This window comes from Phocoena sinus, chromosome 1, assembly GCF_008692025.1.
Source record: "Phocoena sinus isolate mPhoSin1 chromosome 1, mPhoSin1.pri, whole genome shotgun sequence".
Taxonomy (NCBI): Eukaryota; Metazoa; Chordata; class Mammalia; order Artiodactyla; family Phocoenidae; genus Phocoena; species Phocoena sinus.
Genome location: NC_045763.1, coordinates 22,947,476 through 22,959,028, shown reverse-complemented (window position 1 = coordinate 22,959,028; position 11,553 = coordinate 22,947,476). Strand labels below are relative to the sequence as shown.

General features: G+C 54.7%; 2 protein-coding genes across 15 annotated transcripts in view; one reads left to right on the top strand and one right to left on the bottom strand.

Annotated features, from left to right (window-relative positions):
* Positions 1-464: 464 nt before the first annotated feature.
* TMEM200B (transmembrane protein 200B) lies at positions 465-4,396 on the top strand. Of its 2 annotated transcripts, none has more exons than XM_032647597.1 (2): positions 465-540; positions 2,528-4,396. In XM_032647597.1, the coding sequence occupies exon 2, from the start codon at positions 2,548-2,550 to the stop codon at positions 3,469-3,471; it is 924 nt and encodes a 307-aa protein (XP_032503488.1). In that variant the 5' UTR covers positions 465-540; positions 2,528-2,547; the 3' UTR covers positions 3,472-4,396. The 2 variants fall into 2 exon arrangements, with proteins under 2 accessions (XP_032503488.1, XP_032503499.1); XM_032647608.1 differs by lacking the exon at positions 465-540 and adding an exon at positions 1,985-2,037.
* Positions 4,362-11,553, bottom strand: part of EPB41 (erythrocyte membrane protein band 4.1) — a 203,729-nt gene continuing 196,537 nt past the window's right edge. For all 13 annotated transcript variants that reach the window (XM_032647532.1, XM_032647585.1, XM_032647503.1 and 10 more), the window contains 3 exons: positions 10,871-10,951; positions 7,980-8,084; positions 4,362-7,339 (listed from right to left, as the gene is read on the bottom strand). In XM_032647532.1, the coding sequence (XP_032503423.1) occupies positions 7,986-8,084; positions 10,871-10,951 (180 nt within the window). In that variant the 3' untranslated portion in view covers positions 4,362-7,339; positions 7,980-7,985. The remainder of the gene's footprint in view (positions 7,340-7,979; positions 8,085-10,870; positions 10,952-11,553) is intronic.

The following is an 11,553-nucleotide window of genomic DNA, read 5'->3' as shown; positions in this document are numbered from 1 at the left end:
GGAAGGTTCAGATAGTACGGTCGGGCGGAGCAGGAACTCCGGCCACCTCCTCCCGGAAGCTCCCCGGACGGCGCTGGGCATCTGTAGGCTCTCAGATGCCCCCAGATTCCTCTCCGGGGCGACTGGAAGGAGGGACTCTGCGAGACGGGGGAGGGCGTGCGGGCTTCGAATCCTGTCTGCTCGCTCAGGCTGTGGGGCTGGGTCTCAGTTTCCGCACGTGGGAAGAGGGCGCCCTCCCAGGTCTTCTGAACGACGTTAGCGGGGGACTCGAGCCCCCGGATCCTCCGAGTCACCGGGCGCGCACACAGCGCTTACCTGCGAGCCTCAGACTTGAGTCGCTGCCTCCTTCCAGCCGTGGGGCCTGGCCGGGTCCCGGCCAGACTGTCCCTGGGGCTCCAGGAGGGCGGGGCCAGGGCAGCGCTAGGCGGGGCCGGGCCAGGGGGCGGGGCCGGGGGCCGGGATTCCTAGGAGACCGCGGCAGTGCCGCGAGCCGCGGCGCGCGGACTCGGACCCGGACCCAGCCGGGTGCGGAGGCGGCAGGTGAGCAAAACTAGGAGCCTGGGGTTCGTCCCCCACTTTCCCCAACTTTTTGTTTAGCCTCTCCCTCCAGATGGGCGCTGAGTGGGGGGTCGGGAGCCCGGTTCCCCCTTTCCCCGGAGTGTGGACGCGCGGGAAGGCGGGACCCCGGAGTGTCCGGGATCCAGCCCCGAGCAACTTCCCGAGACATGGGACCTTCGGACTGTGTCTCCAAGTTTCTGCCTCTCAGGGGTCCCCAGCGTCGACCCACGCCCTCCAGAGTCTCAGGGTCTCTGAGCATGTCCCCATCTCTCTGCAAGCCTCCGCTTCCCTTCCCGCCAGGACCCGCGGTGGCTCAGGGGTGACCTTTCCGGAGCTGGGGCCGGAGCGCCAGCTCTGGCCTGGGGCGGGGTGGTCATTTCTCCAGTTTGGGTCTGGGGAAAGGGCTCCACACTCAGAGACCGGGGTGGGGAACGGGGCTCGCCTCCTCCCAGGACGCTCCCGGGTCTGAGCAGAGAAGTAACCAGCGTTGGGTCCTAGTAGAGCCCCCGTCCTGTGTGGCCTATGACCCTGGCAGGCCCCTCCGCCTCTCCGGCCCGCAGTTTCCCTCTGTGAACACCAGGCTTTGGACGCGGAAGACGCCGGGGCTCTATGCTAGGCCCTGGGCCTTCAGCGCTCCTGTCGGAGGCAGGGATGGGGTGTCCTGCTTTGAGCTTCGGGGGTGCGAATGGGGAGTGAGTAGGGTAACAAGGCCTCCTTCCTGGAGCCTCGACTACGGGTTCCAACGTTGCAGCTGTGGAGAAACCAGACTGGGGCAGTGAGGATGCACCACTGGACAGTGAGGTGCTAACCCTCCTCTCCTGAGGCCGGAGCGCCCCGGCCGGGACACGGTTTCCTCCCACATCCTCCCTTCCGTGGGGGCTACACCACACGCAGCCCCGCGACTCCTGCCCGGCCCGGATTCACTCCTCAGGTCGCAGGCCAGGCCGCACCAGCAGCCGGGAGGGGCTTAAGCCGGGCGGCCCAGACCCTGCGGCAGCCAGAGGTGCAAGGGCGGTGCTGCTCCGGCCGGGACGCGGGCCACTGAGGCCTCGGGCGGTGGAGGCCGGAAAGGAGGCCAGGCGGCTGGAAAGGGGGATGTTTCATCCCGAGGAGCCCGAATTGGAAACGCTGCAGCCTGGGGGAACAGCGTTGCCCGGGCTGACAGGAGAGACAGGAGGGGAGCTCATTTGGCAAGGCCCGGCGCCCCGCACCCACAGCCCCCTGCTTCCTGCCCTGGCGTTAGCCCGGCCGCTGGAGGAGGGGGCGGCCTCTTCTTCGCGGAGTTTAAAGAAATCCTGGGCCAAATCTGCCACTTGTTTTGGTCAGAGCGGTCTTCTCGGAGTCTAGCTCAAGTCTCTCTTGCTGCAGCTTCAGTGCTGACTGAGGAGGTCTGGAAGGAGGAGGCGGGCAGGAAGAGGCTGGAGGCCGCGACACCCGCTCCTTCCTTCCCTGCGGTACTTGAAGCGCAGCAGAGAGGAGGTGGGGCCCGCGAGCGACCCCAGCGGACCCGGGCGGCTGAGTGCCCCCTCCCTCCTTTACTACGGTGCAGCCACCTGCGGGGGTGAACTCGAGCTCGGGCGGCACTTACCCTGGAGACTCCGCTGCCGGGGGCCCCATACCTCCCGAGGCCCGGGACCCGCAAGCTGGCCAAGAGGACGCAGGCGGCCGGAGCCCCGCAGCCAAGGATGCTCCAAGGAGCAGCCCGCGACCCCCTCCCTGGTCTCCGCCCGCGGGCCCGGCCAACTCTGGCTTCTGCCGCGCGTCCCTGGCTCGGAGCTCCGCTGCGGAAAACCCGAGCGGGGGCGGCTCCCCGCCTCGCAGCCCGGGAAAATCCGGGGGTGGCCGCCAGGGATCTCCAAGCGTCCTGGGCCAGGCAGCCCCATCTTCCCTCCCGGATGTGGGCCCCCGACCTGGCGCTCCGACCGTAGGCCCGTCGGTTCAGTCCCTGCCTCCCACCTTCTCTCCGCAGAGCGCCAAGACGACTGAGAGATGACGGCTGGGAGCCCCGGAGACTGCGGGGAGGTGCGGAGGAGCCCCGAGGGCCGCGTCTCCCGCCTGGGCCGCCGCCTGGGCCGCCGCCGGCGCCCGCGCTCCCCGCCCGAGCCCCTGCGGGTGCGGGCGCGGCTGCGGCTGCGATCGCCGTCGGGGGCGTTCGCGGCGCTGGGGGCGCTCGTGGTCCTGGTGGGCATGGGCATCGCAGTGGCCGGCTACTGGCCGCACCGCGCCGGGGTCCCGGGACCCCGGGCTGCAAACGCCAGCGCGCCCCCCCTGAGCGAGCTGCGGCGCGAGGGTCGGGGCGCCGGCCGGGCCCACGGCCCGCACGAGCGGCTGCGACTCCTTGGGCCCGTGGTCATGGGCGTCGGCCTGTTCGTGTTCATCTGCGCCAACACGCTGCTCTACGAGAACCGAGACTTGGAGACTCGACGGCTTCGTCAGGGGGTGCTGCGGGCTCAGGCGCTCCGACCCCCGGACGGCCCAGGCTGGGACTGCGTTCTCCTCCCCAGCCCCGGCCCCAGGACTCCCCGAGCCACAGGCTGCGTGGAGCCAGAAAGCTGGGACCTGTCCCCGTGTCGGGGTACCTCACCAGTCCCATCAGTGCGGAGTCTGCGTTCAGAGCCTGCTAATCCTCGCTTGGGGTTACCTGCCCTGCTCAACAGTTACCCGCTGAAGGGCCCAGGGCTGCACCCACCCTGGGGTCCACGGACCCAGACTGGCCATGTGATTATCACCGTGCAGCCCTCTGGTTCCTGCATTGAACATTCCAAGTCTCTGGATCTGGGCCTTGGGGAGCTCCTGCTTAGGGCCCCAGCAGCTCAGGACTGTGCTCACCGAAGCTGGCCACGGCTGGACCGCCTTAGTCTGGGGGGTTACGCCAAGTTGGGAGGAGGAGGGGACTTGGGGGCCCGGGTCTGAGGAGCAGGGGACAGCCTGCTATGAGGCTGCAGCATGGACCATGGTACCGGACTAGGATGGGAGTCCCAATGTCTAGTAGATGCTTCAGTCACATCCCAGACTGGGAATGGATGCTCTGGCCCCAGCAGCTGCTAAGGCATCCTGACTTGCATGTCAGCAGAGAAATGCCAACTGCACAAGGGTTCAAAAAGCCGGAGAGAATGTGTTTTAACGTGGAATCTGGAGACCAGCATGACTCAGCCTTAGGAATTCCTTCAGCCTCCAAAAGTGGCCTTAGCCCTGGACAGGTACCTGAGGGGGCTGGAGGTCCAGGCCAGGGTGATTGGGAGATGTATCTGGTGTCTTGGCAAACCCAAAGTGGTGGGCAAGGACCCTAAGACTTGGAAGGTAGGTTGTGATGTTACAGGCTGGGACAGGCTCCCTCCAAGGTGGCACTAGTGATAGGGTTTGCGCCTCTGGGAAGACGGGCAATGGGGTGGAGCTGAGATGTTCCACCGCCATCTGGGATGGAGACTGAGCCTTTAATTCCTACCAGGTCAATCCCTCCCCTCCTCAGCCATGCAGGGTATATCCCACGAGGGCTACACTACTGCCAATGCCTTCATACTGAGGGTCTGGCCCCTCCCTTAAAGAGGTCTGAGAAGCCCCCCTTCTCTCCTTTGTCGTGGCCTGTGCCACGAAATTTCCCTCCAGTTGGCAAAAAGCATATGCCAGTTCCCAGAAATCCTTTTATATGTTGAAACTGCATTTTGGTCAATGTGGACACCTTTAGAAAATGGCTTGGATTTGGGTCTTCCTGTCGCACGTTTAATTTTTCCCGAGTTGCCGGTAAGAGAAGAGAACTTTAAACGTTGATCAATCTTCACAGAGTCCTTTTTTTTTTTTCAAGTTTATTGAAAAATGCAATACAAGAAGCAAGACCAAACAGTATCTAAACACTACCACCACTTCTCTAACTACAAAAGGCCAAAACGGCAGACCTAATTATTGCCTATTTAATCTAAGGATTTTGCCAATTTGATTCGGCTGGCATAGTTCCTATTTTGTCAAGAAATGTAAACAACTACTTGATATGATTCATAATTTTTTTTTTAAATTTACAAAGCTCCTTCATTTTTGTCACCAAAATAAAACATTTGAGAGAGATCTGTAAAACCAACCAGCCTGGGGCTAAGATCCTGGACAGGTATTTCCCACGAGCCTTCCTTGGTATTGGTCAGGCCATAGCCCTGGCTCCATTTCCCGAGGTGGACTGTTGCTCCCTCACCCTCAGCTGCCCCGCAACACACGGTGGGGGACTGGGGGTGGGCAGAGGCCCTGACAGGTCCCTGCAGCCAGGCTCTGTGGGCCCTCAGCGGATAAATTCAGGTCCTGCTTTGTGGGTGGGTTGGGTAGGTGGGTGGCAGAGACCTCACGTGGCTTGGAAGAAATCTTTGTTTCTGAAGTGAGATAAAAATAAAATTGCAGTGAGAGTTGTTCCTGTGCTGTGTCTGAGTCACTTTAGGAAAACTGCCAAGTTGTTGACACTGGAAATGAACGCTTCTCCCCTCTTCACCATTTCCACCTGGACAGTCTGTTTTTCTTCACACACACGCACACACACAGTTGCAGAAAGAAAAAAAAAGATCCAAACAATTGCCAAACCCCAAGTTCTGTAACCAGAGAGGGAGGAAAAGGAAAGAGGCTTGGAAGGACACCCCTTCCAAGTGTTGGCTTGTCCATATCATGGCTTCTCAGCGCCAGAAGGGCATTGGAGATCTTCTGGTCCGACTTATAGACAAGGAAGCAGGCTGAAGTGAGTTGGTGACAGGTTGAGGGGAAGTTCAGGCCCCTGATTTGTGGTCCTAGGCAGTGAAAGTGGCCACACTGAGCTGGATGGCACAGAATACTCAGTGTGCCAGGTTCCTGACGTGCATGCTGAGCCCTCTTCCTTTCCCCATCTTCGTTCCACAGGTTGCAGCTCTGCAAGCTCCGGCAGCTCTTCCAGCAGGACAGCTGGCCATTGGCAGGTGAGCTCACATCGCATGCCTATATGATGTGAGCTGGATTTCCAACCTCACCACCGCTCTGGGCAACAAAGCTCGGGCTTGGGCACGGCCTGGAAAAGCCCCATCGTTCCAGACCGTATGCCCCAGGCCGTCTGTCCCTGAGACAGGGCACTCTCCTTCCCCCCCGAAGCCTGTCACATATCCCACCTGAGCTCTTCCTGTCCCTGCCCAGAGAGAGCTACCTGTTGGTTAGTAACAGTCTCAAGTAAGTACTAAGAGAAAAACGCACACTCGTGAAAACAGTTCAAACCAACTGAGTTTGTCTAAACAAAGGTCAGCCAGCAGAGACTCCGGAGACGTGCTGCGGGCTGGGAGCAGAGGCTGTAGACTTCTCTCCTGCTCACCGCCCTGGAGCCCCCAGCCACTGCTGACTGGGACCCACTGTCCACCTCAGGAAGCTCACTTTCTGTCCTAGAATCAGGATTCTAAGAACTTGTAGGTAGATCTGTTTGTGGGAAGCAAGCTGGAAGATCAGAGAGGCCCTACTGAATAAAAATGTCCCCTAATCTTTACCAGGAATAGTGGGATTGGGGACATCAGTCCTCATTTTCAAAAACAAAAACAAAAAATTAAACCCAAACCCACCGCAAACATCAAGCCACAAAACCTGACAGACCTCAGATGGCAAGTGGGGATGAGTGGAGCTGGTGTTTGTACCCCTTGTCAAGTGGGGTTTTGTGGGGAGCGTGGCCCCTAAAAGCCAATTCCCACACTCCAGAAGGGTCTCTGCAGGCAGGGGCCGGCCTGGACCACGATCGCCTCCTCTCTCAGTCACATCATCTCTCACCCCTGGATTAAAGAGAGAGGCTCAGGGATGTTCTCCTGGAAATACTTCTTAGCAGGATCCAACTGAGGTAAACTCCACCACTCCCTCGTGTGAAGTGCACATTCCCAGAACTAGAAAACCTTTAAAAAAATCTCTCCAACTTTCTTTGTCCAAATCACCACTAAAAATGTGCGGTCAGTGCTTTTGGCCCAAAGTGCCTATTTTTCTGTGAGTTTTGGTCTCTCCTGAGATGGGAGGTGGGGGGAGCACTTAGCAGAGCCACTGCTTCTGATGAGGTAAAAGGGGAGGGAGGGCAGGAAGGTGAAGGCCACGGATATGTTCAAACATTCACAGTATCAGATATATCTGAAGCAACTTCTTATGTCTTTGATCTAAAGAAGCTCCAAAAAGAAAGAACAGGAGAGAGGAAGGAAAACAATACTACATTCTTAGCAGAGGCCTCTGCCTCCCCATACCACCCTCAGCAAAGGGACAGGGACATCTTCCTGGGGTCTCTGGATCAGGGCAGCCGCCCTGCCTGACATTCTGATAAAGTTACATCACTGGCTCTGAGAAAGGGCTGGTTTATGAAGTTTCTGCTGCCATCTAAAGGGTATAAACTAGAGGAGGAGCAGGGAAGCCCCATTAAGCTGGCTTTGTCCCCCAACACAGCTGACAGAGTCATTGGAGGATTTCCCGAAGAATGCTGGGGACCCTGTCAGTATAAATGGGGGGAGGCTGGGCTGAAGGGGTTACAAACCACCCCATAAAAAAACAAAAGGCTCTTTAAAAACAGTCCAAAGAGTGAAAAGTTGAACAATTTCTGGTATCACAATATAGAAAAATGTATTCAAAAGGATCAGTGATATCTAGAAGACTTTCTTGGTATAAACTCCAAATAGAAAATGAAATTGCTTTTCTGGTGGTTTAGAATCAATCATTTTAAAAGTCTGAAGTCTGACTATTGCAGGTTAGCTTCTTTATCATTCCGCTGGTTTTCTCTGGGACGGGAGATGGGCAGGGAGCCGGGGGAGGGGGGAGGGTAGGACAGTTCCTAGAGGAAAGAAAGAAGCAAAGTTTTAAAATCCCGCAAAGGAGACTGCTACCCAGTCCCAGTGCCAAGTTCTTGTGGCCACAAGTGACAGTCAGGGCCTGAGCGGTTTTACAGGGCCCCGTCCTACCTGGTGATTGATGGCTTCTTCAAGTTATTTGTAAACTACTTGTAGGCATGACTTTATCTGGAACCCTGGCTCCCAAAAAGCAGCTATCCTGCTTCCAAGTCTCTAGTCTGGCCCCAGAGCTTCAGCCCTTTCTTTCCTATCCCCCAAACCCTCATTTCCAGACAGCTAGCGCTGCTTTTCTTGGTTTTGTTCTTCTCCTCTGGCCCTCCCAGGTCTAGGCTCAGAGAGACTTGTGACAGCAGAGAGAAGTGGGGGGAGGTGAGGTGGAGAAGCTGGAGGATGCGTGAAGATTCAAAAGGTGGGTGGGATTTACATCCACGCTTGGTGTATCTCTTCCACCCCATCACTGCTGACACCGCTGAGGGCAGGAGGAGACCTAGCTGCTTTAGTTGGAGCCAGATACTTAATGACCTCCCCCATCCTCCTCCTCAGCCTTCCTCTGCCTTCGGTTTATCAAGTCCCAGCGTGGACACTTCTGGGGGGATGGCTCCACTCCACAAGCACGGCCCGTACCTGAGCTCACTCCTCAGAGATCTCGGTCTCCTGATGGACGACCACCTTGGTCACTGACATGTCTGGGTGCTGCTCCTTTGCCTCCTTGATGGCCTGTACGAGGACCTGAGAAAGACAGAAACAACGTCCATCAGGCAGAAAGCAGCCTGGCTGGTGAAAAAGGCGGGGGTCATAGGACACCATTTCTCTGGCAAGTTCAATCTTTCTGTCTACAGAACCAGAGCAGCATGTAGGCTAAGCCAAGCTGATGATGGCCATACCCACCCTATCCTGCTTAGGGAGGCTCCTGGACTAAAAACACAGACACAGGGAAAGCTTAGAGCTGTCTCCAAGGAATCAGGGAGGGCCTTGAGGGGTGACAGCCTGGGTGGCTCTGGGAAGGTTCACTCAAGAAAGGGAGTCTAAAGAACAAAGTGAAATCTGTGTTCAGCGTAGGGTAACCGGGAAGCTCAGAACAGGAGAGGAAAATAGCGAAGCATGCTACAAAAAGGAAGAGATGTCTCTGGCTAAAGTAGAGACAAGAAAGGAAGAAAGAGTGGGAGGGCCCATGACATGCCACATACTAGCCTAAGTACATTACTTATTATTATTTACTTGATCTTTACAACTACTCAATGAATTAAGGCAGTATCCTTAATTTCATATTTTAGACGCGGAAACCGAGGTTCAGCGGTTAAAGTGCTTAACGTTTCACAGCTAGTAAGTAACACAATGGGGATTTTCACTTAAGTCTATCAGACTTTGCCACACTGTTTTTTAGTTTCAGAGGGAGGTGGAGGGGATGACGACCCTATTTTAGTATCTGGAGGAGTTTTGATCATTTTAGAAAAGCTGAAGGGAGCACAGGGAAAGTCAAAGAAGAACAATGACACGACTACTCCCCTTGGGCTGCAAGTCGCTGAGCCTCAAGCTCAGAGCACCCCAAGGTGGAAGAGCCCAACACAGACTTTGGGGGATGGTGGCATGGGATTCTCAGTGACAGGCCTCCATCAGAAAGGACTCTAGCTAGATTTGACCAGCTGACTGTTAACCCTGGCTGTTAAGACTACTTCTAGGAGGGACGGGAAGAAGGGAGATCCCTCTTTTGGTCTCTTGACTCCATGAAAGCCGTTCTTGGCACCGCTACCTCTACAGGCCCCTGCTCATCCTCCCTCAGCTTGTTTGCTCAACCAGTCTGCTCACGCTTCAAGGCCCAGCCCAAGCCCCTCTCTGGTTACTCTGGCCTACACCCCTCTCTCTCTGACAGCCTGCACCTTCTTAAAGTGCCCACTCCCGATCCAGAGTGCACCACATCTTATCCCTTCCACATGTCCCTCATGTCTCAGAGACTGAGGGACACTGGAGCACCTCTCTGAGCTATCAAGTGTGCTTGTCCTTTTGTCCCAATAACCCTGAAAGAAACCTATGATAATCTTTATTTTACAGAGGGCAAAACCACAGCTCAGAGAAGTAAAATAACTTGCTCAAGGACACACAACCAGTAAGTTGCAGAGTCAGGATTCAACCCAGGTCCGTCTCACTCCAAAGCCAAAACACCTCCCTATGCCACCTAGCACAGATGGAGCACGTGGCAGGGGCTTAGATCACATCAGGCCACGTAGGTGAGTGCAGGCTGGTAACACGGCAGCATCCCTTGCGCTGGGGCAAATAGACTGCAAGGCCTCCCGCTTGGGCGTTTTGCAGCCTTGTTGCTGGGACCCTCAGCCCGGTGTTCTCAGCTGTCTCAACCCTGCTACCAAGGGAACTGTCAGCACTGCCGCTCAGTCTATTTTTTCTTTTTAAGGCACTCAGCATATCAGCATAAAGGCCACAGAACTATTGCTCCAGCACTCCTGTCAATGATTCCAGAAGCATTTACATGCAGTCTCTTCCACCCCCGCTTTTCTGTAGCTTTACTGTTCTAACCTCACCCAGCAGAGAATTGGGAACATTAATCCTGACCTTATTATTTGCTAATTGCTCGAAGCACACAATTAGCACCTAATTAACATAAAAGCATAGAATTTTAGCACTCAGAGGGCCCAGAAATTAGCTAGATCAACCTACTCTCTTTTAGGAGAGAACAAAAAAAAAATATATGGGAGGTAAAGTGATTTGCCCAGGGTCATACAACAAGTTAGTGATAGATCTAGGACAGAAATTAAGTTCCAGGTCTCCTGAGTTCCAGCCCCATGACACTGTGCCCCTTCTAGCTCGGCCCCTGAGGGTAGAGACTACATGTTGGTTTGATATCATCTACTGTCTCCAGCACAGGTTTGGGTACATGATATCCCCTGAACAGCAACAGCTCTATTTACTTGGAGCCCACCACATGCCCCACATTGTATATCTGTATCTCACTTGATTCTCACAACCTTGAAGGAAGATGCTATCTTACAGATGAGGAAACAGAGGCCTAGGGAGTTAGGGCTAGAATATGGTAAGAACTAGGATTTGAGTGTAAAGCCCATGTTCTTTGCATTACACTTCCCTGCTTCTCCAATCTACGGCCTCCATCCCACAGGCCTCAGTGATCCGACTCCCTTTGTCCTTCTTCTCGATTAAGAGCTAGCTAAGGAGCCTCCTTGGAGATAAAGCTGTTATCTTTTTTTTTTTTTTTTTTTTTTGGCGGTACGCGGGCCTCTCACTGTTGTGGTCTCTTCCGTTGCGGAGCACAGGCTCCGGACGCGCAGGCTCAGCGGCCATGGCTCACGGGCCCAGTCGCTCTGCGGCATGTGGGATCTTCCTGGACCGGGGCATGAACCCGTGTCCCCTGCATCAGCAGGCGGACTCTCAACCACTGCGCCACCAGGGAAGCCCCGTAAGCTGTTATCTTTTGCAAACCAATTTCAGTGTCCATCAGTGATCCGTCCCCAGAACCTCTCCCATGCCCAGGATCTCAGCATTCCCACCTGATCATGGTCAATATCGGCATCTCCTGTGATCACAATTCGCTTTTCAATCCGGGTCTCTGAAATCCCACCTTTTACAGTCTGAAACAAAAGGGAGGTGACCATATGAGAAAGAAAGAAAGAAAAACCCAAACAGCAAAACAAAACAACAGCAAGAAATTAGTCTGAAAACTATACTCCAAATTTTAATCTGCTGCTGGGTACTGAATAGGGTAGCGTTCTCACACACTTGTTCGAAATCTTGGCTGGACCTGCTAAAATGAGCACATGCTTATTCCCTAGTATTGCTAAAACCTTTAATAAGCTAAACAGAAAGTCATAATTCTCTATTATTTATCTTTACCTTTTTCTTCCTCCCAAACACCAAAGAATTTCTGTGAGTAAACAAAACAGGTGTTCCTTTTTGCTCTTTTCCTATATATTTTGATTGTTTTCAAGAGGCAAACAAATCAGAAGACTATGAACAAAAAATGTCATGAAGCTTGAAATTAGGCTCTTTATTTTAAAACACTTTCATATTACTGATGTCAAAAGACCCTCAAATAATCCCCCCAGGGTAGGCAGGTTTCCCTACTTCACAGATGAGGAAACCATGGTCTAGACATATTAAGTAACTGGCTTCCAGTCATCTGTGTGTTGATGATGGAGGTTGGTCAGCAATCTAGATTTCTTATTTACAAGAA

Excerpts from the sequence above, each read along its gene's own strand:
- TMEM200B (XM_032647597.1), top strand. The coding sequence starts at position 2,548 with ATGACGGCTGGGAGCCCCGGAGACTGCGGGGAGGTGCGGAGGAGCCCC.